This window comes from Solanum verrucosum, unplaced genomic scaffold, assembly GCF_900185275.1.
Source record: "Solanum verrucosum unplaced genomic scaffold, falcon-dt-bn FXZP01000016.1, whole genome shotgun sequence".
Taxonomy (NCBI): Eukaryota; Viridiplantae; Streptophyta; class Magnoliopsida; order Solanales; family Solanaceae; genus Solanum; species Solanum verrucosum.
In genome coordinates this window covers 774,258-800,477 of record NW_026020243.1, presented here as the reverse complement: position 1 = coordinate 800,477, position 26,220 = coordinate 774,258, and the positions used below count along the sequence as shown (strand labels likewise).

The 26,220-nt window shown below is 33.7% G+C and overlaps 2 protein-coding genes across 2 annotated transcripts; one reads left to right on the top strand and one right to left on the bottom strand.

The window, feature by feature from the left end:
• Positions 1–240: 240 nt before the first annotated feature.
• On the bottom strand, positions 241–8,648 carry LOC125832906 (outer envelope protein 39, chloroplastic). The gene is made up of 11 exons (XM_049512088.1): positions 8,398–8,648; positions 6,993–7,059; positions 6,857–6,892; positions 6,543–6,687; positions 5,949–6,107; positions 5,762–5,832; positions 5,601–5,679; positions 5,368–5,483; positions 4,062–4,209; positions 2,775–2,844; positions 241–721 (listed from the first exon to the last, which is right to left on the bottom strand). Exons 1-11 carry the CDS (start codon positions 8,429–8,431, stop codon positions 564–566), a joined length of 1,083 nt encoding a protein of 360 aa, XP_049368045.1. The 5' UTR covers positions 8,432–8,648; the 3' UTR covers positions 241–563.
• Positions 8,649–13,370: 4,722 nt separating this feature from the next.
• On the top strand, positions 13,371–24,539 carry LOC125832902 (GTPase LSG1-2). The gene is made up of 7 exons (XM_049512084.1): positions 13,371–13,764; positions 18,626–18,727; positions 18,804–18,890; positions 19,565–19,658; positions 22,578–22,634; positions 22,958–23,037; positions 23,126–24,539. The coding sequence occupies exons 1-7, from the start codon at positions 13,541–13,543 to the stop codon at positions 24,246–24,248; spliced, it is 1,767 nt and encodes a 588-aa protein (XP_049368041.1). The 5' UTR covers positions 13,371–13,540; the 3' UTR covers positions 24,249–24,539.
• The last annotated feature ends 1,681 nt before the right edge of the window (positions 24,540–26,220 follow it).

The following is a 26,220-nucleotide window of genomic DNA, read 5'->3' as shown; positions in this document are numbered from 1 at the left end:
ACTCTATGACATAGATAAGATAACAAATGATCACATCTGCCAGAAAATGCAAGCAGCATGGTCGTTTAAGATGGTTTGTCTCAAGAAACCTATAATTTCTTGGGATCAATGCAATTTTATCTGTGGACAGAATTGACCAAGACTTAATCCAGTGCTAAACCAGTAAATCAAACTCATATCATTTGTAACTTTGATATTCAAGATTAGTAAATGAATCAACTGATAAATTTCTCTATTTGTAAAAGGAAATTGAATGTGTATATTGTCTATTATAAGCAGGTTATGAACTTTGACATTAAGACTAACTTCCTGATGGTCACTGTAAAGAACTTAAAAATTTCTATGTGATCTTTGAAGAGGTACAGCTAAAATGGAACCACCTCTGTGCACTAATTTGCTCAATATGCTTTTCAAAAAAATCTTCACTGATGTTCCTATGAGGGACGGGCCACTGCTCGGAGCCTAACATCTGATCCCTTGCAGATATCCTCATAAATTTTCTCTATGGATGCAGCGCTGATCATAAGTTATGCCATGGTTGCAAGTCATGTTGTGGTTAAGACTCACGAAGGAAGGTTACTGAAACCGAAGTACACTGTTCGTTGTTGAAATGCATTGACTGCATAGTCCACCTGGAAATGTCCCAGCTGAGACTTGAATCTAAGGCCATATCCGAAGCCAATTCCGTTTCCTGGTTTGCCATGCCTAAGAGAAGGATTTCCTGAAATGCATCAATGGCTCAAATGTTAGAAGAAAATATGTTAGGAAACGCTTCTTCTGAAACTAGGGTAGTGATATCTGGGCAGTGTACTCTTTTCATCCACAAAAAAAAGAAAAGACAACCATCACGAAGCCCAAAATGTTTACGTATGAATTTCTGAGGGATACAAGGATGAAGCATTTGTCTCATTGTTTGTTATGAAAGCGGTCAATCATCAAAATATAGAAGTCCAGAATTCTGAGATTCAGAGAGTGCGAATGTTGAAGTTCAGTCAGTTCATATGATCCAGAAACTAAGAAAATGTAACCATTGTTGTAATGGACTCAAATATCAACCCCTACTGCGAAAAGACTTGCCATTTTACACCAACTCCAGAGGCCAGAGCTTTTCGTTTTCTTTCTTTCTTCCTATTTTTTAAAAACTTTTCACTTGTATATCTCATTTAGAAGACAAGCTTTATCTTGCTTGTCGATATTTCTATCTATAAACAGGGAAGATGATGGAACCTTTATATATCATACTATAGAAAGAGAAAATGTGTCCTCTTTATATGTAGAAACCACAAAAGGACACAAGAAACTGAAAGTATTAATCCTAGAATCTGTTGGCTGACTGAACCAAGTTTCTTTCCCTTTCAACACTTTCCCCTCTCGTTGGCATGAAGTTATGATTCTAGGAATCTGGTAGCTGGAAAACACAGATCCTTCCTTTTCGATGCACCCCCTTAAAATAGAATCAAAATATCTTCCTTTGCTAGCTTACGCACTAAATTGTCCGATTGTTTCTTGTGAACTCCTCAAAAGAATATCTACTAATTGATTAAGGTTGATATACACGGCATGTTCATTATCCCAGTCTCTAATTTCTCATCAATAAAGTAGTTGTACACCTCTACATGATCATACTACAATAAGAGGAAGGTCGTTTTGTAGAGGGTGGATATCATAAAGAAGGAAACAAATATCCTTATGTAGAGAAATAGAAAATTCTCCTTAATTTATCTCATACAAACCCAAGCTATAGACAGTCGTTCTGAGAGAGTAAAGTTATTTGCATTATCCAACACACCATATGATATAGCAAACTATATTTTGTGCTATCAAGGCAACAGACCTCATCATCACATTGACAAGGTATAGGAACTAGTTTCAACCAGGTTGCAAACTTGCACTATTAAAGAGAGATCTAATATTCACCTATAACCATATGATGCCAAACATGGATGTTTTTAGTTGACCTACAAAGCTTAGCTAGAACAGTCAGGTGGATATTAAGATTACACAGCCCATATTATTGAACTTCTCCAATCTACATTTGGAAAGCGTTTGCTTTTACTATGATTTCCAAATATTTTAATATCTTGCTAAGAGACACTTCGAGTACTGCTACTTCTGTAGCTATACACAACTGAATTAGCAAACTCTACACCCCTTTATAAATGATTTGGCAAAACCAACTAGTGTTACTCCATTACATTTTTCGTCGATATTCTTATCATCGTGCTGATGAGGATTATCTTCACGCACTTATCCTTGATACTTATGAGAGTATATGAGGATCTACGTTTTTACAGTGAAACCTAAATATGGAGTTAGATCTCGAAAGTAGCATTTAACCATAACCAGAACATATTAAGCTTTACTGCTTAAGTCATAGGCTAAATCATTAACAGTTTCATGGGAAACAAAAGGTTGAAACCCTTACAACAAGTAACCTTCTCTATACAGGCCCAACAGCAGTAAGGCAGATAAAAAGCATGAAACAAACAACTTGAAAGAAAAAATGCAAAATACACACGGAAAAAAAAAACAGTTTTAAAAAATAATTTCTCAAAACAATCATTTGCAGTTATCATATATAATGGCAGCCCCTCCTTCCCAAACCCTAACTGAAGCAACATAAGAAAACAAAGAAAGACGATACAACTAAACAAACAGACATTCTCAAACATTTCCAAAAGGAATAATCAAAATCAATGTTTTCTAAATTTCAACAGCAGTCAGTGACATTAAGCAAACCTTCTGCATGATGTAAAAATTACTAAGGTACTAACCGGGCACATGACGACCTGAGCCCAAGTCAGATCCACAATCCAAGAAGACAGCACCATCAAGCATCTGGCTCTGGACAAGAAGCGTTGGGTGTGAGACTCCACAATATAATATTTAATAGGTCCAAAGGGATCAGACGTACCAGCATCTAAACTTGTAACTACTAATTCCACAGACAATGTGGAAGCAAGTAAGCGACAAATTAAACAAGGGAACCCCGTTCCTTCTCTTGCAGGCGCAGATAAGAGGACACAACTCGCATTTTACATTTGATATCCTGTTAAATCATTTCTTACAACAAATTGTTTCCTCTCTTCTTTTTAACAATCAATTCTGATAACTAACTTTTGTTAATAAAATTCTTTTCTTCAAATTAGAAGAAAGGTTCTTTTGACTTTAAAGCACTCTCACATGATGTTATCTTACAATACAATTCTTACACAACAACAGGACATTTCTTCAAGGTCAAATTCTTCAACTAAGACAGGACAACATTGCCAATAAAAAGTCATGCATCCGCCTTAACACCACTTAAGAGTCTGTCCGCCCTACTGCTACTAAAACATAAAATATTGTATTATAATGCTCCAGAAAGATGAAAGAAAGTTATAATCAAAAGTCTAAGAAGACATTGTGGTACTAAAAGAATCAAAGTAAAAAAAAAAAAAAAAAAAAGAATTAAACCATTGCAAGTCCCGCTCAAAAGTTATGTTGCTCGGATTCTTCAAAAATGCCTACGGGTGCGTGTTGGATCCTTCAAAAATGCATTTTTGGAGGATCCAACACGGGTACAAAATTATTTTTGATGAGTCCGAGCAACATAGCTCAAAAGCCAACAAAGTTAAAGTGATTGGCAAAGTATGACATTATTAATTTCAAACTCAGAAGATCCTATGAGTTTGCTTGTATTAAAGAGTTAAATGTCACTGGTATTTCCAGCTCAAGCTTGATTGGAAAAGCTCATAGATATTAAAAACAAATAATACCATAATACCTTATCACAATCAGATTCAAATAACTGTATTCTGTTTCATACTAAGCACAATAGATTTTTCAAAAACCAAAATAAGCAAATCCATTTCTCAAGTCTGTGCTACACAGTTGCTTTTTATTTTTTTGGTTCTGAATCATTGCACGCCATTTGAAATTAGCAAGATTTCATTCATATTTTTGCATCATGAAGGAACTTAAGAGACAAGAATGATAATAAGAAAACACTTTTGCAAGATGTGGAACCAAACAACTGTCCTAAAAGGCAAAGATCCAACAATTTACGAATCAAAACATACCAAAGGAAACGTCAGTTCATTGTTAGCAACCAGACAAGATCTACCACAACCGACAGCTCCTTCACCATACCCTCGGACACTACCAAGACCGCCAATTGCAAAAGCTTGATAGGGAGCTATATCCCCCACGATAGAACCACCCGTGAGGCTGTAAGAGAAAAAGGTAGGACTTTAGCATATGGAAAGATGCATTAGAACGGAAAACAAGAAAATAAAACTATACAGGAAAGAAACATTGTTTAACAGCAAGGCATAAGCTTTTTTGCAAGACTAATATCAATATGAATGTGTCCTCAAGAAATATTCCCAACTAGTTGATAAGACCCATGCACCAATGACCATAAGTGTGTGGGCAATAGGACTAGAATCATAACTGTAGCACACCTTGCTCCCTTTTCAATCATGTGAACCCAGTGCTGAGGGATCATTGATATAGTATCCCATTCAATAATTTCTCTCTCAACACTCAAGAAGAAAATGTATCTAGCATCACCTCTCTATCAACTTTTAGATCAGTGGATACTCCCCACTCCCATGCTGCCCAGAGTGAAACTCTTCGGAGAAGGCTGGTTGCTGGAGAATCAATGTTTTGCTTAGTTTCTATAGTTCTATTCTAGGAAGAATGGAGAGCTTTTCTCTCTCAGATCTAAATATTAACATTTTAAGAAGACGGGAAAAACTAGTAAATCTAAATAAACAATTAAAGATATTTTTCAAGAACAGTAGAATCTAATAAATCTGATTAACAATTGAAGATATATTTATCAAGAACAAACAAATAAATAAGCAGAATCCAGATTCTTAAACTACTGCTTTATATTGAATTTGTAGAGAAAAGTAAAGTTGAAAACTAAGTAGAGTTAAAATCTCAATAGTTTCTATTATTTCCAAGTCCAGCTTCCATGTGTTTACTTGTTTCTATAAATATCAAAGCGCATAGATCTTGACCTCTCCGATGCATAAGTCGTATTTCAAACATCTTTCACCCTTGACTTCCTTACACTGTTTCCCTAGTGCTTTGATAATTTTAGTTCATTACTTCCTACATTCTTCCTCTTGTCTCACGTTAATATTTGGTCATTCCTGAGTAACTTACCAATAAATCATCAGACACTTGAAAGCACTGAATGCTAACTTTCACTATTTCATATATGTTGTTCTCGTGGTAATTGGATGCTTTATTATCTTTATTTAATTTTATATCTTTGTTTGATTAGTAAATACAGTACTGGTTGAACATGGTTGTAAATACCAACCATGCCAAATTGACAAATCTTCAACTGTCCAAAATAAAAATGTGTCTCACCTTGACAAGAGAAAAGCCGGCCCAAGTTTTAGTCCCCTTGATGCAACAAACTTGAATCGGTTGAAGATTAGCCACTTGGAAAGAATGGGAACCCCTTGTTCAATTTGCAGGCTAAACTGGACAAGTGTGTGAACATGTTTTAGAAAGCATATAGAACATTGCATGCACTATGATATCAAAATAGAAGAGAAATTGAGAATTTTGCACCATTTTGTGTTTAGAAAGTGAATTACTTGAGAAAAACTACGATCGTTTGCTTTTGCGTATCGAGACTCCTGTTTAACTACTACCATACTATCATTATAGCCACCACTGCAAAGCAAGTATGTTGTGAGTATAGGCAGAGTCAGAATCCGATTAAAAGAAGTTAAAAACAAGTAATAGTTGAAGCTACCTGCAAGTCACCGGAAACCCGTGAGTATCTCTGTTTATTGACCAGCCCTCATCACTTACAGGACGAATATGCTGCATGAGAAATAACATTTACACTTCCCTTAAAAAAACAAGGCTTAGAGCATCACACTTGAAGTTCAAATAACATGTGTATAGAGTTGCCATTAAGTGCTATCGTTTGCACTTACCTCAAATTTTATACTCGTCTTGCTGCTCCAGTTGGAACTTGCTGGCTCGCTCAAATCTAAGCCAGCAGATAAGCGAGATAAGTTAACTCCACCACTTCCCGAGCGAGAGAAGTTGTCATCTGGTAAGCCATGGACCCCAATCTCGGGAGAAACGGAATGCTGGACAACAAGATAGTTCGGATTGAAGTCCATGATGTGTCAGATTTACCATACATAACAATAAGTTGTTGTAAAGTCTACTCCCAAGCTGACACTAAAATTAAGTTGAACTAGTTCGCATTTCAAATAAATGCGACTCCAAGGCAGATATTTTACAGAAGATTTATGTTCTTCACCGCAATAAGGTCCTCTTTATAACTAATTCAACTTTGGTGTGAAATTCTAAGAGCAATGGGAGGTGAAATTGCTCATTTTAACATACTCAGACCTACATATTTAATTTGAATTCCAATCAAATGAGTTCCACAACCCCTTCATGAACCATACTATTTCAAAATGAAAAATATTCAGTCCTAGAGAGTTTGTTCCTCTTTGACAAAAAGATAATAATAAATAAGTAAACCAAAATAAAATAGTTTTTTGAGTATAGCACACCTGAAGGACAAAAGACTGTTGAGCAAGCCATTCTGGTCTTGGCTTCCGGTAAGTAATCAAGATATTGGAATCATAGAGTCCTTTGTCCCACAAAACATCTAGCTTCTCGCTCTTGCCAAACAAATTTGGGTGTTTTATGCAAAGACTGCCAGAATAAAAACAAAAAGATTACCAATATAAGTATGAGTTTAAAAAAAACAGTTTAAACCCAAACCCTAAACCCTCCATCCTTACAAACCCCAACAAAAAATTTATAACTGAAACAAAAAGAAGCTAAAAGTTTATGGGAATAAAATATGAGAGAACTATATTACCTGCCAATCACCAATTCAAGGGGGCTGCCAGAGTTCCTGTTTACAGAGACAGTGCAGCAATATATAGAAAGAAACAAGGAGTTAAGAATTGATGAATACAAAATCAATTGGAATAAGTGCTTTAATATGTAAGTACCTGAAAGGCTGGAGCATCAATGCAGCACATAGTTTATGGGTGAAATCCACATTGACATCTATTTTAGCTGCAAGAAAGACCAATTCAAATTCAAGAAAGTAAATAAGAATTCAACTTCACAATATAAAACACAAAAAAGAACTATCAGTCAGCATCCACTATGGCCAACCAAAAACACATTTGCATTAGCAAAATTCAAAAGAAAATTTTCAATCTTTGCAAACATAGAGCAAACCAAAATCCACAGGCACCCTTTATTGGCACCCCATAACACACAAGTTTTAGAGAGTTATGAGACAAGAATTGTTATTTATTTATTTATTTTGTTAACCGTGGTGTCCAGGCAAGCTTGCGCATAACGAATTCCAAGGGATACATGTCATATCCCACCAGTCCCACCAGCAATAGGTACAGGTTAGGACGGATGGAAGAAATCACCTAGTGTTTTTGTCTCGGTTGGAATTTGAACCCGAGACCTTATGGTTCTCAAACCACTTCATTAACCACTAGGCCACACCCTTGGGTGTGAGATAATAAATTGTGGGTTTTATTTGAGAAATGGAGGAGAAAAAGAAGAGACCTTTGCCACCATGTATGCTTTTCATAGCACCCATTAGCCTACTAATGAGTTCCCCACTATTCAAATTGATTGAAGATTCAATCTTTACAATATAAAGCACAAAAAAGAACTATCAGCATCCACTATAGCCAACCAAAACCAAGAAAAAGAAAACCAAAACTATATATACCCTTTATTGACACCCAAAAAACACTCCATAATACTCAAATTTCAGAGAGTTATCAGAATAAATTCTGGGTTTTTTTCCAGAAATAAGGATTTAAAGAAGAGACCTTTGCCACCATGTATGCTTTTCTGGGCACCCATTAGCCTATTAATGAGTTTCCCACCATTCAAATTGACTGAAAATTCAATTTTTACAATATAAATCACAAAACTGAACTATCAGCATCAACTATATCCAACCAAAACCACATTTGCATTAGGCACAACAAAAAGAAAACCAAAACTATAGATACCCTTCGTTGACACTCCCAAAAAACACAAATTCCAGAGAGTTATGAGATAATAAATTATGAGTTTTATTCAAGAAAAATGAAAGAGAAAAAGAAGAGTCCTTTGCCCGCATGAGTGCTTTTCTGAGCACCCATTAGCCCATTAATGAGTTTCTCACCATTCAAATTGATTAAAAATTCAATCTTTACAACATAAAGCACAAAAAAGAACCATCAGCACCCACTATAGCCAACCAAAACCACATTTGCATAGGCACAACAAAAAAATTGACACCCCAAAAACACACTTCATAAAACACAAATTACAGAGAGTTATGAGATAATAAATTTATGGGTTTTATTCAAGAAATAAAAGAGAAAAAGATAAGACCTTTGCCAGCATGAATGCTTTTCTGAGCACCCATTAGCCTATTAATGAGTTTTCCACCATTCAAAATGATTGAAACTTCTACAAGGTCTGTTGTATTGAGTAATTAGTGTTGGTTTTTTTTGTACTTATTCAGTGTGAGTTCTGTGTAAAACGAATATAAAGAAAACATAAGAAGAGGGAAAATTTGGGAATCGCTAATTCTCAAGTTATCTCTTGCTTTGTAGATTGGCTTACTACTCTTCAGTCTTTGCCCCTCCCTCTCTGCACGTGGTGTTCAACTCTGCCTTTCAATTAGAAATTGTCACACCATATATTATTAATTCGGATTGATCCAGAGGTATCAGGTTTGAGTCCTTTGAGATAAAGTTACTTTTATCGGAAAATATTTTATTCTTTAATTTGAGAATTTTCTTGGCATGAAATTGGATGTAGTCGTGCCACAATTTGGATATGAAACACAAGTAGGAAATTAAAACTTGTTAATCATGAAATTTTAGTAGCTTGACTATCTGAATTTTCCGTGGTGTAACCCGTTTTTCCTTCTTCAATCCAAAAAAAGTACTAGTTGATTTATGTTTATTAGCATTAGAAATCTACTACTCTATTTTAACCAGGGGTATCAAAGAGGCAGATTGATAAGTCATTTATAAAAAAAAAATACGATATTAATTTTTTGTTTTTTTTGTTTCGTATGACCAAAATTATATTTGTTAAAATTATCGCATTATTTTCAGATTATTTTTTTGTATTAGTGTGATTTGATTAATATTTGATATGTTTCTTTCTAAATGTTATGCAAGAACCACAATTTGAAGTTAGAACACAATATCATACATACATTTACATGACAGACAAAAAAACTCTCTAGATATTTTTAGTGTTTAATAGGTGATTGATCAATCAACGAAATATGAATGAAATATTACAAGAATCAAGCTTCATCCCACTAATTTACATTAGTGTAAAATAAAGTTAAGCAAAGACAAAAAGTTAGATCACGTGAATGAAAAAATTTAATCGAGTCTCTAAAATCATATATATATATATATAAAAGAGAACCCTAGACCCGCCTATGTGGCGCCACCACAAACCAAAATTCCCTTTGAATTTATTTATTTCCTAAACTAGCCTTTCCTTTCATGAAAAGTTGTGACTTTTACGAAAAGTTGTAACTTTTATGAACAGTTGTAACTTTTACGAAAAGTTGTAACTGTTATGAAAAATTGTGACTTTTGAAGAGTTGTGACTTTTATGAAAAGTTGTGACTTTTATGAAAGGTTGTGACCTTTCCGAAAGGTTATAATTTTTCCAAAGAATTGTGACATTTCCTATAAGGCACAATAAACATTTGTTCACACTACCCGTTGTTGTATATAAATAGAGGGATTTTCTGCCACTATTATTTGTAGGTTTTTTCCGCTATAGGGTAGTCAAATTTAGATAAATTAATTAAGCTTCTTATGAAGTTTGAAATATTCCTTAAAGTTTTCTTCCTCTTATTTCATGAAACTTAATATTTACTATAAGTCATAGTGATTTATGTAGCTATGACAATTTCTTTTTGCTATTTTGGTTATGTTAAAAAATTTTAGTAAGGATGATTGAAAATTGATCTTCTATTTTGTCCCTTTCTACAGGTTTCTTTATATAAATAAAGAAAATTAATTTTGATTGCAATGTGACATTATTACTCTTGCACTTCTCAGTCCAAAAGTCATAACGCTGCAGAAATGGTTGAATTCATTATAATGGTTCTTTAATAAACAAAACTTTTATTTCTACCACTATTATTTGTAGGTTTTTTTTCGCTATTGGGAGTCGAATTCAAATACATTATTCAAGCTTCTTATGAAGTGTGTTTCATTCCTCAAAGTTTTTTTCCTCCTATTTCATGAAGCTTAATCTTTTACGGTAAGTCATAGTGATTCATGTATATTGCAATTTCTTTTTGCTATTTTGGTGACTTTTTTTTAACTTTGTTAAAAATTCTTGTGAGGATGATTGAAAATTTATCTTCTCTTTTACTCTCTCTACATGTTTCTTCATATACTTTTTGGGAATATTGTTGTGGGTTGTGCTATATTTGATAGCACACAACAATAAATATGTGATAACTAATACAGAACCAATGATGAAGTTTGTTAAAAGAACAAAACAGATCGCTCTCTTGCTTGTCACATTTAGTATATTACTTGATTGTTTTTTCTTAGGTCAAAACATTTTGTATGTCATTGCACACTTCCTAGAATATTAGTATAAAGACAATTAGTCCGCTACTTTTACCGCAAGTTAACTAATTTGTCATATTTCTTCGTCTCTTCTTTTTTGGCATAATATGAGATCAAGTTTTCTTGAAACTAACAAATGTCCAAAATACACAATAACAAAAATATTTTTATCGGCAATAAATATGCACATTAACGAAGAGTGCTAAAGCCTTTACCGGATTAATTAATTGTCGTTAGATTCAATGTTGCTATAAACTTTAGAGACATTTATAGAGAGTACCAATTGCCTTTGAAAAATCATATTTAGCGACAATTAAGCTATTAATTGCCGTTAAAGATTATTTTTGCTGTAGTGATAACTCTTTCTTTTGATTAAGTTTTTTGTTTTTTTTTTTATAATGAAGTAATAACTCTTTCTTTTAGCTTCTTTCAATTTAATTTGTGAACTATAAACTTGGATACGGCTCGACAGACTATATTTTTGAAATATATGTTAAGAAACATACATTTTTCTTCTTGATTGTTAGGAAAGTAAGGTCGTCTTTATTATTTTTTGTGGATATTTGTGAGTTCAAGTGCTCACAAAATTATTCAGTAAGATTTTAATATGTTATGTGTCAAAATTTTGGTTTAGAATATCCAGTTGTTAACAGTTCCATTTAGATGCCACTACTGCTTGTGATAATTGCATTAATTCTTTGTAACTGCATACTATAACCATAACAATAACGATAGTTCAATTCCAAATAAGTTGGGGCCGATGATATAAAAACTAAGCAATAGTAATAACTATTCTGAGATAATGAGGAAAAACATTTATGATACTAACAATTTTAGTGTCATTTTTAACATATACATGATACGGCATACTATAATAAAAAAGAGAATGATGGAGGTTCATAAGAAAGGAGCCGAAGGTTCCCCATTTGAATTTATGTTTTTGACAATATAATGTATGTATCGAAAATACGAATATTACCAAATGATCATATGTAAGCTTGATAAAATAGTTCAACCCCGTGCGAACCACGGATAATTTACCTAGTTAAGTATCTAATAAGAAAAACTTAAAATTAACAATAAATTTACTTTGTTTTGATTGGCCTAGTTACTAGGATCTAAAGTTCTAGTCTTCTTCTTCAATCATATTTTTATTGACTTTTTCTTATTTATGATTCTCAAAATTTTAAAATCTATTAAATTTTATTTCAAAGAAAATAAATTAGTAAATTTCCAATTTAAATAGAGAATTAACTAACTTATTTAACTGTTGTCTATCTTATTAGATCAAAATGCAGTATTATTCTTTGCCATAATTGTTGGGATTATGTCTTTTATAACAAAATTATTTTTTATCAATTGACAAATTAAAATCAAGATTAAAGATGGGTAGATAAATTAATCACATGCTTTATATGGATGATCTAAAAATCATTAGTTGATCACATTCTTTATTTGGACCATCTAAAAATCTTTTTTTTTATCTATATATATAACATAAAACTCGAAAGACAATATATCTAACTTTTAAAATTATCAAAAAATGAAAACTTTCAAGTGTAATTTTTACATTCTTTTTCTTCTTATTCTTCCTCTTATTTTTGGATCATGTTGTTTAGCAAGAGTTCAAGTTCATATTATAAATAGGCTTCCGGATGGAATGCCAATGACTCTCCATTGTCAATCTCATGACAATGATTTAGGACAATTACGATTGACAGGAGGTGATGAAGCTAGTTGGACTTTTAGTGTTAATTTTTGGGGCACTACTATGTTTTATTGCGACGCTCAATGGGATAATAGTTCCATGACATATCGTTTTATTACCTATGATGCCAGTCGGGATACTCGACGATGTCAAACGGAATGCTGGTGGATGATCTCTGAAGAAGAAACATTGTATGGTTATAATCAAGAGAGTGAATACTGGGAATTGTTTCCCTTCACCAGTGCATGAATTCTCTTAACGATGCCTATTATCCTCGCGTGTTTTAAAAAAATTATCAATTTTTCGTGTTCAAGATTAACAAGATCCAATTATCATTACTTCGTATCATATAAGTTTGTTTGGTGATTGGTACATGTAACATGTACAAGGCAATATGATAATGATATATAGTTACTTTTAATTAAAATTTCATCATTGTTGCAAAATCATTTTAATATAATTATAAAGTTTGTATAAGCATAATCATAAAAATATATATATAAAATTTCAACATTTTGTGTTGGATTTCAAAAACTTACTGCATGTGAAATTCTAACACAGCGTGATAGAGTTTCAAACTTATACATGTGCAAAACTTATACATGGAGTTTCCAACCTTAAAAATAACTCCTTTATTTTATCGTAAATTACTATATTGATTATGATGGAAAAAAAAACAGAAAATATAAGAAGAGATGCTTTCAACTTATATACGTGTATCAATTGTTTAAATTTATGTATTTCAAAATCAAATTTCACGTTAACACCGTAAAATTATATATATATATATATATTATCCTTTTGAATCACTAATTCTATATTAATAATTTATAATAAATTAAATAAATTTTTAAATATAAATAGAATTTGGACCAAATTCACTTTACATATTCATCAAAATAAAAGTACTTAAATGATAAATATAAAAACTTAAGTGTCTTAACTTACAATCAATACTATATTTAAGGGTCTATCTCTAAATTTCCCCTTATTATTTAGGGGTCAAAATATTGCATTTTTTCAAAAAAATTAAAATAAAGAAAGATAAGCAACCCTGCTCCGCCGCCGCCTACCCTTCACCGCCGACATCTACCACTGACTCCGGCGGCCAAAAAGTTGCAAGCTTTGTATACCCAATTAGCTTCTCTATCTGAGTTTTTACTTTTTTTTTTGGTTGAGCTAATTGGATTTGAAGAGAAAAGGAGTAATGGGTAAAGGAGAAAAAACTTCGTTAGGTAGGGCACTGGTGAAGCACCATAATCAGATGATTCAGCAATCGAAAGAGAAGGGTCAAGTTTATAGGAATCATAATAAGAAGGTTCTGGAATCTGTAACTGAAGTTACTGATTTAGAAGCTGTAATAGAACAGACAGATGAAGCTCACCGCCTCTATTCTGACCTTAATCCTCCTGTTAATCTTCTCGTCAATCTGTAAGTCCCCTTTAATTAATATTCATTTTTTGGTATTTTTAGGGATTCACTGTTTACTTTTTCAAGCTCGTATACATAGATTATACATTGTTATACACGTTATTGTATATGGGTTACATATATTAGCCAATGGTGGTGTCCAGGAAAGTTTGTGCGCAGCTTGAGTAATTCTTGTTCAGCAAGGGTAGGTTAGAATAGATAGGAAGAAAGCACCTGTTTTGTCTCTGTTGGGATTTGAACCTAAGAAACAATGGTTATGGCTACTCTTTGTTGCCTGCTGAAATATAGCAATAATTATTTTCATTAATAGACTAAATAAAATCAAGATAAAAGATGGGTAGCTAATTAGTCACAGTCTTTATATGAATGATGTTTAGATCAAAAAGTTGATCACATTCTTTATTAGGACAATCTAAAAATTACCACCCCTGAAACCTCAATTTTGTTTTTTTTCTTTTTGTATCTATCTATCTATCTATATAACATAGAAGTCCAAAACCAATAGAGCTAACTTTTAAAACAAAATGAAAACTTTCAAGTGCAAATATTACATTCTTTTTCTCCTTATTATTCTTTATGTACTTATTTTTGGATCATGTTCCTTAGCAAGAGGGATTAGTATACATTTGCCAGGGCACAAAAAAGTCCAAGTACATGTTATTAATAGGCTATCAGATGGAATTCCCATGACTCTCCATTGTCATTCTCATGACAATGACCTAGGACAATCAATATTGGAAGAAGATGATGAAGTTAATTGGAGTTTTAGAGTTAATTTCTGGGGTACTACTTTATTTTATTGTGACGTTCGATGGGAGAGTGATGGTTCCATTTGGCACCATTTTAATGCCTATGATGCCGATAGGGACTATCGACGGTGTCAGTCGGAATGTTGGTGGATGATCTCACAAGAACAATTGTTGTATGGTTATAATCAAGAGAGTGAATACTGGGAATTGTTTCCCTTCACCAATGCATGAATACTCTTAATGGCGCCTATTCCCCTTGCGTGTTGTTCAATGATTATAGGTTTTTCATGTTCGAAACAAGAACCAATTGTCATGTTCAACTCAGCTTACATGTTTTGTATATATGCTTTAGTCATGTGTGATCTCATAGGTCAATCAGAACTTGAAGACAACCATTATCGTCCAAGTTCTGGCTTTCAATGAGATTAATTTCTTAGGTTTTACTGTCTACTTGACTTTTGTTTTTACTAAAAAATGTGATATTGCACCTTGTAGTAGTAAAAAAATTAAATTTAGTGGACAAAGAAAAGTAAACAAGAACCATGCATGTTTTTAGAGAGAATTACTATACAAATAATTAATATTTATAATTACTGCTCCTGTTATTTGTCCTTCCAATTTATTTTAATTCGTTGCCTTTTTCAGTTTTATATTTTGTCCTTTCAGTTTATGTTCATCTTAGAATAGTGTCTTTGACATTTTCAAGAAAGAACCATCACTACTCCATACCATATAAGGCTGTTTGGAAATTGGCACGTGTAACACAAGGTGATATGAAATTTACATGCATCCACTTTTAATTGAAATTATTTTATTATGAAAATGAAATGTAAATAAACAAATTTCAACATATTATGTTGGAGTTTGAAAATTTCTTGCATGTGAAATTTAAACATGGTATGATGTAAATTTTACATCTGAAACTCCACAATATGCTGTTCATAAACCCTCTATATGTGAAATTCAGTATATATATATTTTTAAGTGATGCATTATGTAAGTAAATGGGAAAGACATTGTGTCTATTGCATACATAATTTGTTCGCCCTATACCTAGGAATTGACATACACTGGCCTCAAACTCAGGGCTTGAAATTTTGGAGATAAAATATCATATGTAAGCGAGTAGAAATAACTATAATATTTCAGATAAATTGGGAAATTTTGCAGTTACTTATCAAACAAAATAAAAAGATTGGTAATTTTCTGTTGATATTCTTCTCTTCTAATCTATTTTGTTAATAAATCATGCATTTCTGAATGTGTGTGTTCTCCCCCTTCCTTTTTTTTTGGGGTTTGGGGGTTGGTTTATTGCTAGAGAATTGTAATGCTTGCTGGTTGCTTGGTTTGATTTTTTAATCGGGTTTCTAGAAAAAAACAGAGAAAATTGGGTACTGGATGAGGTTGGGACTTTTTTTGGTTAACATTTTATAGTGTCGATATTAGATTGTCCTTTAGATACCAAGATCAATTCTTGATAATTTTCTCAAGTACAACATAGAAGAACCTAAAAGCAGAAGAACAAAATGAAAAAAAACAGAACAAGTGCCTTTTTTTGCCCCATTCTGAGCAATATCTTACTGTTCTGTTTTTTCTGCTGTGAGATGTTCATTTTAGCTTAATTGTAGAGTGAAGGGGTTTGAATTGTCGTTACAATCATATGCATCATTTCCAATGAGGCCAAGTGTAGCACTGCTGATAACTTGTTTTGCCATGTTAAAAAGTTATGGAATGGTAAAGGAAGGATTTGCTATTGCAAAAATCCATAGTAAAGGAAGGAGCCCCCTTTTTCCTTGGCACAGCGTGAGTTGCTTTAATGGAATGCTTGCATGAAGGGATTAGTTGAGTGTTGTGGGTAGAATTGCTGTATGAGGAGTCCATTTAAAATAAAAGGAAACAAAAAACATACAACATCTTTCAAGAAAGAAATGGGAAATAATGTTGATGTTCCCAAATTGATACTGAAGACTTATTTTCATTAAGTTTGTATATTCAGGTAAAATGGAAATGAAGCATTGCAAGATGCTTTGAAGGGCTGTACAGAAAGTGAAGTATACTTGCTTATGGATTTGGGTTTTGGACGTAATCTAACAATACATGAAAGATTAAAATAGCATGTTTTGACTTTATAGACTCACTACAGGAGTAGGATCTTATTTAGGTGGAACCTTTTTGTTTTGTTTTGTACAGAAAGGTTTCTATCTTTGTAATCCCTGGCACTAGCTAGGTTTATGTAACCACTCTGCATCCACTTGATGCCCTGCTAATATAACATCTTACTTCATCAGAAAAAATGATGAAGATACATTTTCAAAAACCTACTGTCTCAATAACTCTGAGTGGCTGAAATACATTTCTTCAGTGGACTAAGAGCCCGTTTGGATTGGCTTGTTTTAACTGTTTTTCAACTAAAATAGCTTTTAAGCACTTTTGGAGTGTTTGTCGTAAGTAAGTGCTTATAAGCACTTAGTTTTAAGCTAAAATGCTAAAAATAAGACAAAAATGAAATGCCAATCCAAACAGGCTCTAAGAAATAAACTTCCATACCTTCCCCTATTACTGCTGACAGTAGGTCTCTTAATCTTGTAATTTTTTTTTGAAGTAGGTAACTTTAATCTTGTAAATTTTTCAAAGACTCATTAGAGTCGGATCTACTGTCACTCTTGCATAGTCATTGGCTCATTGCATCACAGATGTATGTTCCTAGTTTTGAAGGCATAGAACTTATGGATTCTCTAGTTCAGAAGTTTCTTTTCTGAAGGCTTCTATATCTAATGAACTGTAATAAATTAGTAGTGAAAAATCTCGAGGGCTTTGTCTGAGGGGCATCATGTAAGTAGATAGCACCAGAATCCTAAAGGTAGATTTGATTCAGAAGGAAGTATCCATTAACATATGTAACTGTGTTCTAACTCTAATTGAGAAATCCAAGTATTGTTCTTTGGGAATGACTTGATTGGTGTAGATGAAGTAGTAAATTTGAAAGCAAGTGGAATGGTAACACTGTTGATATGAACAGAGAAGGAAATCCTCTCAAGTCTTACATATTCAATGAACGGGAAGTGAATCATATCTCCATCAGAAATTATTGTGATACAGGGTTTCCACATCTTGTTTTATTGCAGCCTTTGCTGTTGGAAAATATATACAAAGAAGAACACAAAGATGAAGTTTTGATAATATGAACGGACATAGAGTTGAAGGACTGAAACACGTGCGAAATGCTTTCCTAAAAATGATATTTGCTCTCTCTCCTCTGTGAGATTGCTATGGGATTGCACGCAAATAGTTTTGGTGGGTATGACAAGCCTATGAAGTATGAATTTCTGCACTAAGCAGATAGTGAAGAAATCCCATTAGAAAGCAAGTATTTGAACTTGATCTTTTGGAGAAGAAAAGAATTCTTTGGAGAATGTTGTAAAGAAAGATACTTTGTTAAGTTATGTTGGAACCTGTAGAAGTTGAATTTAAATAGAACCGGTGGTAACCAAAGAATGAAAGGACGCAATCTTTTATTTAAAAGACACAACCTTTCTATAAAAGGCACATCCTTCCATTTAAAATACTTATTAATAATTTAATTTAAACAAAATTCCAACATTTGCTATGTTGTATTTGTTTTGCTTGAACTCGTGTAACCAGTCAACATTACCTGAGCAGAATTATTATGGTCTCTGTAATAGAGGCACTGATTTGAATTTAAACTAAGGTAAATGATAAATTGCTGATTATATTTCATGGTCAGCGCGGTAAAAGTTAGGTCATTTGTTGTTTTTGATAATAGTAACTCAAGTTAGGTCATTTGTATGAACTTCTCTCTTCAGATGTAATCTTGGTTTACCATTTGCATTATTGTGCCAAATTTACTTTTCTAATTTTCATAGTATATGCTAGTGTAGTGTTGATCGAGATCCTATAACAAGTGGTTTCATCTCTGAGAAACTGTTTTTATGCTATTTCACTTCTCAGCTTTGACCTGGCTCATTTTTGCTGATTTTTTCCCTTGACTTTTTGCTATTGTAGCTCTATGTGTTAGTGTCCTCTCTGACAGAATTGAAAGATTACATACCTTTTACACTAATGGTGGTTGTTGCCTGACTTTGTCATAATAGGGACTCTGGCTCTAGTACTGGTGATATGGGACCTGAAGAAAGATTGAAGCAGCAGAAGAAAGAGGAGGCTTTGCATGCTAGTAGTCTTCGTGTTCCACGCAGGTAATTGTGCCCCTTTCTTAATCTAGTGCACTATCTGGTGTCCTGGTCCAAGGTCCTGAATTACCTCTTTTTCCAGGCCCCCATGGAATACTAGAATGTCAGTAGAAGAGCTTGATATCAATGAAAGACAAGCTTTTCTAGCTTGGCGACGCAATCTTGCAAGGTCAGTGCTATTAAAAGACATTTTACTACTACGCTACACTATTGAATGCATGTTTGTAAATATTGTTGCTTTCCTCTCTTTTGGGGAAGGGGGCAGGAACTATGAATATTTGTAAATTCAAGATGGATGTTTAAGATATCTTGCATTCATTTTCCTCTGGAAACTGCTTCAGTGTTGGTTACTATGATTTTTTTCCTTGTAATGTTGAAGGTAAATGTTAATTACTATGGATTATGTAGTAAGCACAGATTAAGCCAGGAAGTTGCCTGGTTTATATTCAGAGCATTTGTATCTCCCCTCCCAGTTTTATTAGTCAACCATTATATTTCAGGTGCACTTAAAAAACCTAACAAATTCCATTGCATCATAGTGAGTTTGTGTGATGGAATTATGACCAGAAAATGCATCAGTAGTACATTGAAAGCCTTTCAAATAGGTTCCCATCTTAGAAGAAGAAATCCAAATCCAATTAGTGGATTTTATAGGATCCTAGTAACTATCCATGACTCTTTTGTAATTTTTTGGAGGTGGCCAGCATAGCCTTGAATGCTGATGAATACAACTTTTACCAATTTCAAAAAATAAAAAGTCTCCCATCTTATGTTGGACTACGGCTTTACATGTCAATTTTGTTTATGTACATATTTTGCTCTAACCATTTGAAATTTATTTAGGCTTGAAGAGAACGAGAAACTGGTTCTCACCCCTTTTGAAAAGAACCTGGATATCTGGAGACAGCTTTGGAGAGTTGTTGAGCGTAGTGATCTGGTGAGATTTTGGTCATTTGTACCTCTATGATTTTATTCCTTTAAGGATAAAATGTTTCGTTGGCAGTTTAACAGTTAGCGCCTGGCAATCTACTGGTTACTTCTTATGCTTAATTCTTGTGTAGTTTATATTGATCTAATTATGTAGACGGAAACACTGAGAGTAACTGTTTCTCCAAACTTAAGGTTGCTTTCTATTGAACATATCAAACTAAAGTTAATTTTTTTGTAAAGAAGCCTGAAAGTGCTTGGGTAAGAGAGTATGAAGATTGGTTGGTAATCTGGTATGTAATACCATTTCCAGCCTTGTATTAAGATACTTTTTTTTTTTTTGAACTTGGTAACTTTACTTTGTATTATATCACAAAACAGTACATACATGGGTCGTATTGTAACCTTATATACAAGTGTACTCCTGATTTCACTTCTCTACGTCTAAATTGAGTCTAACATATCAATAATAGAGACAGTGTCATTAGAGTATAACTGATTACACCAAAAGACTAAAAGTAAAATGCAGTTTAGTTTAACTTTCTGCACATTGTTCTCTATGCTCTCAAAACATCTTGAATTCCTTTCTTTCCAAACAGCCCACTAGATAGCCCCCGGGATAATTCTCCATCTACCTCTGTCCTTAGCATGTACACCTACTTCCTCCCAGCATAGTAATGCCTCAGCCACCTTCCTAGGCATTGTCCAGGAGATGCTTTTGAGGCTTAGGAATATTCTCCACAGATGATGGGTGTACTTGCAATGTAAAAATAGATGGTTAACAGTCCAGATGTTTCACCACATAGGAAGCACCTGGAACACAAGGTTCTCCCCCTCTTCATAACATTGTCCTGTGTAAGGACTGCTTCCTTAGCCATTGACCAGACAAAAAAGGAGACTTTGTGAGGGATTCTGCTCTTCCATATTTGCTTCCAAGGCCAACTTGAGCACGGTTGATCTGTCTGATCCATCAACTTGTAGGATTTGTTGACTTTGAACACTCCCTTGTCATCTCCTGTCCACCACAATCTATCCTCACCTGGCTGTAGTCCAATGAAAGTGTTCACAGTGTTTAAAAATTCAGCAACTCTCACTATTTCCCAATCATTAAGGTTTCTTCTGAAAATGAAATTCCATCCTTGTGGTGACCAAAGATCTGCTATAGTGCTTTGTTGAAACATGATTAGGTTGTAGATGTCTGGAAAGAGATCTTCCATGTTGCCTTTCTCATGCCAAATGTCCTTCCAAAATATGGTCTTATTCCCATCCATTACTTTTGCCTTTGAGTTACTTTTGACTTCATTCCACAAGCTTCTGATGGACCTCCAGAGGCTAACACCATAAGGACTGGTTACTTCTTTAGTTATCCAGTTGTCCTCTTCTTCATATTTAGCTCCAATTACTTTCCTCCATAGCATCTGGTTGTTGTTTGCATACTTCCACAACCACTTCATACTAAGAGCCTTGCTTTGCAATTTCAAATTCTTTATTCCTAGACCTCCATTTTCCTTGCTTGTCATGACTTCTTCCCATTTAACCAAATGAAAACTTTTCTTTTCTTTGTTGCCTTGCCACAAAAAATTCCTCCTGATACGATCCAACCTCTTAATGACCCCTGGTGGGATAGGAAACAGGGACATCATATAGGTTGGCAAAGCATCAAGTACTGAGTTAATAAGGGTCAGTCTACCCCCCTTTGATAAGTACTGAGACTTCCACTTGGCCAATTTCTTCTCACACTTCTCAATCACACTATTCCATATGTCTATGGACTTGGATTTGGCCCCCAAAGGCATTCCCATGACAAATTGTCTCTGTCAACGTTGTTAAAATTTGGCCTAGTAATTGGGCTGCAAATGTTTGACCCATGAAAACTGTGAGAACCTTTAAACTCAGTGTTCAATTCCGTAGATGTTTCAATCTGAATACTCAATTATCCTTAGCCATACGTTGCTTTCATGCTTCTTATATCACAATTTCCTCGTATATATTTGCCTCCTACTAATTTCTGGATTCCCACAGTTTTAGTTCATTGGTCTTTTTAAATGAAAAGGTGAAATTTCATCAAAAGGTACCACAGTTTTATTGATCGATTGTATCTTTTAGACTAATTAGGCAATAATGGAACTTCAAAAATGTCTACTGTTTTCCAAGTTTCAAATATTGGATAATATCAGCAATAATAACTATTGAAAAGTCCAGCATCAAGTATGCCTGTTTGCTTTGTTGAACAATGTTGACTTTGCAAAAGAAGTATATGTAAGCAAAGAGCTTAAAAACATGACTGCGGACCCCTTCATTTAGACCTGTCCTTTCTGGGCTCTTCGGACAATAGTTTGTCGATAGGATTTACTTTTTTGATCTTTTCTACTAATGATATTCCCCATTTATTATCTGGAAAGAGAGAAATCTTAGAGTTTTTGAGAATAGGGAGAGTAATATGCAGCAAGTAAAACTGAATTGTATTCTAACTTTGTGTTTTTGGTGTAATCAGATTTACTCTAATGACACTGTCTCTATCATTGATGTTTTAGACTCATTATAGGGATAGGACAGTGCCTTTAGAGTTAATTATGTTAATATGGTTTTCAGTACAAGGGTTGTACTGATTTACAGAAATAGAAACAGTTAAACAATCTCAAAAAAAATAATATTCCCCCATTTGTTATGTAGTATAATTTTATCAGTGATCTACTAGTGCAATTGATAAAAAAGGTACTGGATTTCTATTTGCTACTTGATTGTTATGGATCGGATGGTTTCCCCTTTTCAATTAATCTCTCTGAATTGGATGATTTCCCTCTTTCTATGGACGTGTTTTCTTAATCTTTCTTTGGAGTACTGCTGATTTTCCCCCCTTCATTAACAAAATTTATTACTTTATCTAAAATAGTATTGCTGATTTATTTTAGTGTTTCTTCGTACGCAGCTTGTAATGGTTGTTGATGCACGAGACCCACTTTTTTATCGGTGTCCTGATCTTGAGGTAAGTATTTCAATGCTTCGCATAGGTTGAAGTACCCTTCAGTGTTAGCACAACTATGATATATTTTCTATTTATTGGTGTTGATATCTTAGTCATAATGTTACATGTGGCTGTGCATTCTTCTAATGCAGTATTGTTGAATTCTGATTTATTTATTTATTTTACGTACTTTCTTAATGATATTTTTTAGAAAGAAGGTAATGGTTTCGTACATATACTGATATACCAAAAACCTTGATATTAGTGATGCCTCTCTTGTTTTACCTGGATATATATCATACAAGTTATGATAAAGATTATGTATTGACGGGGGCAAATTGCAGGCTTATGCACTAGAAGTCGACCAACACAAAAAAACAATGCTGCTTGTTAACAAAGCAGATCTTTTACCCATTTCTATCAGGTCAGTATGCCTGATAATATAGTTGCTGTTTCCTGTCAGATTTCTTATTTTTGGATGTGCAAATTTATGGTTCTTGCTTTATCTGCAGAAAGAAATGGGCTGAATACTTCCACCAGCAAGGGATTCTTTTTCTGTTCTGGTCAGCTAAAGCTGCCTCTGTTGCTCTCAGTGCTTCAGAAGTACCAACGAGCTCTCAGGAGGCAGGTGATGCTGATACGAAAATATTAGGCAGGGAGGAGCTATTGGCCCGTTTACAGTCTGCAGCAGAGGAGATAGTTTTGACTAGGAATAGGTCAGCTTCTCATGCTGATGAGAACTTGGCAGCAGATGTTCAATCTAGAAGTGTGATGGTGGGGTTTGTGGGGTATCCTAATGTTGGGAAAAGTTCAACCATTAATGCTTTGGTGGGGGAAAAACGAGCTGGTGTGACATCTACTCCCGGGAAGACAAAGCATTTCCAAACACTTGTGATCTCTCCTAAACTTACTCTATGTGATTGCCCGGGTTTAGTGTTTCCATCATTCACAAGTTCGAGATATGAGATGATTGCGTGTGGTGTATTGCCAATTGACCGGATCACTGAGCATCGAGAGGCTGTACAGGTGGTGGCAAATCGAGTCCCTAGAAAAATTATCGAGGATGTCTACAACATATCTCTGCCGAAACCAAAGCCATATGAACCGCAGTCTCGCCCACCTACTGCTGCAGAACTTTTAAGAGCATACTGTGCCTCTCGTGGTTATGTTGCTTCAAGCGGATTGCCTGATGAAACAAGAGCAACACGTCAGATGTTGAAGGATTATGTTGATGGGAAGCTGCCACACTTTGAAATGCCTCCGGGAGAATTAGACGATGAAGCTAGTGAAGAGGAGGATGAAGTTGTTACAGAGGATGCTGATGGACCTATAATGTCTGGTTCTGATGAAGATGAGGATGATGATGATGATGATGAGGATGAGGATGATGAGGACATTAATGCACATCTAGATCATGTTCTGAGTGATTTAAGTACATTTGATATGGCCAATGGACTTGCTTCTAACCAGGCAGCTCGTAAAAAGAAGCCCTCAACTGCTCCCCATAAACAACACAAGAAAACACAGAGAAAGAAAGACCGGTCATGGAGAGTCCAGAACGGTGAAGGGGATGGGATGCCAGTAGTAAGAGTCTTCAGGAAAGCAGCAAACACTGGACCTGTAAACGTTCGGTAGGTGTCAATGGAAGTTGTTGGCTTCTTGGCTCCCAATTCTGCTGCCTTATCAGCTGTTTTTCCTCACCTATATATTACTGCAAGCGCTATATATTACACGCATATCTTTACGATGATGGTGCGGTATATATGCTTATTTTTCCAGTAGCACTCTCACTAAGGGAGTTAAAGAGTGAATCTTATGTAAGCACATACATTATCTTACTTTGTTTAAAACCATCTGGATTAATGTTGTTCATCTGATCTTCTGTTGCCAATGATTCTTCTTTGAACAAGATGTAGTAGAAAAACATGTCAATGTCTAGCTTTTTCCTTGCTATGGGGTTTACAACTTGCTAGTATAAATTGGTCATAGTGGTTGATGTAGCACTTTGTTTATGTTATTTTGCTTACAAAACATTGGAAAACACCTCTCAATTGGGGTAAGACCAGTGTAAGACCTGTGAAAAACCAATTTGTGTGAACTAAATGTTGTTCTTTCTAAAGGAGACAATACAAATACTGTTGTATTTTGGACTTTGGTGAAATATACATCATATAATTTTGTACATATATGCATCTGAAAATTTCACAAATATATCATCACAAGATTGTGGTGAAATAGTGAATACTTTTTTATTTTTAATCAAAAATCTTGAATTCGAATTTGAGTATGAAATTGCCTTTAATGAGAAATGTTTTACTTTCAGGTAAGATTTTCCAGCATAAATATGAATTGATTGTTTTTGATATTTTTTTCTTTCTTTCTTTTGGAGAAAACCATGAAATATGGTACATTTTGTTTTTGATTATATAATAAAACAAATGGTATGGTTGACAACTATAATTCATTGTACTCTTGCATCACTTTTTACAATTTGAATATATTTATGTAATGTCATTGTTTTGTATTGAGACATTATATGTTCCCTTCACACCACCCCAACACATCACTCACCATCTGAAAGGATAAAATATTAAAAGTATTTTCAACAATATTATCCTAATTGAAAACCATACTTTTTTAAGAAATGGAAGTACCTTAAATAAAAAGAGAGCCTTGCTTGGAAGATAATGTATTTATGTGACCTATAACTTACATGTTTGAGTTGTGAAATTAACTTGATGTTTGATTAAAGTAGATTATGTTTATATTACACCTTGTTAGAATGTTTTTTTTTTGAGTCTTTGCATAAACGTGAAACATTTAATATTCCAAACGCTATATTTTCCTTGCATAGAAAGAAGAAAAAAGAAATTAATTGGCTAAGTTTGGTCGTAGATTCCCAACATTAACAAAAAAAAAAACACTTTCACTATCTCAAAATATGTGTTATTTTAGCAAGAAATAAATAAAATTATTCCAAAATAAGTATCATGCTAGAAATTTAAGACAATAATTCGTAAATGTTTTTCCAACAATATCCTTATACTTTATCTTCTTAATAATATTATTTAATTTTCAAGAGACATTTATTAAATTAATAAGGATAGTTTAGTAAACTATATATTATATTTATTAATTTTTTAATGAACATAATTTCTGATAAAGTGACAATTATTTTGAAACGTGAACTAATAATTGATTTTATTACTTTTTGTTGTTGTTGTTGTTGGATCTATGGTTGACTCTTGGCTTGGAACCTTCACTAGAGGGATTTGCTTTTAGTACTAATCATAGAAAATGTTTCTAAAATGTTCACATAAATAATTAATTAAGACAGCTATACAAGAGTCTTTTTTTATTTTTTATTTTATGTATAGAATAAGTGAGTAAATTAATTGGTGGACTTTTAAGGTAATTAACTCAATTGTTGATGTGTGATTATCATATCAAAAACTATTTTTCATGATTTTTTAAATAAAAATTAATCAACTTGATAAACTAATTTTTACACTCAAAGAACATCATAAACTTCACATAATTTTGCTAATACTATTGTAATCTTTAATATTTTAAATCTTTTTCATAATATATATTTTACTCATCAACC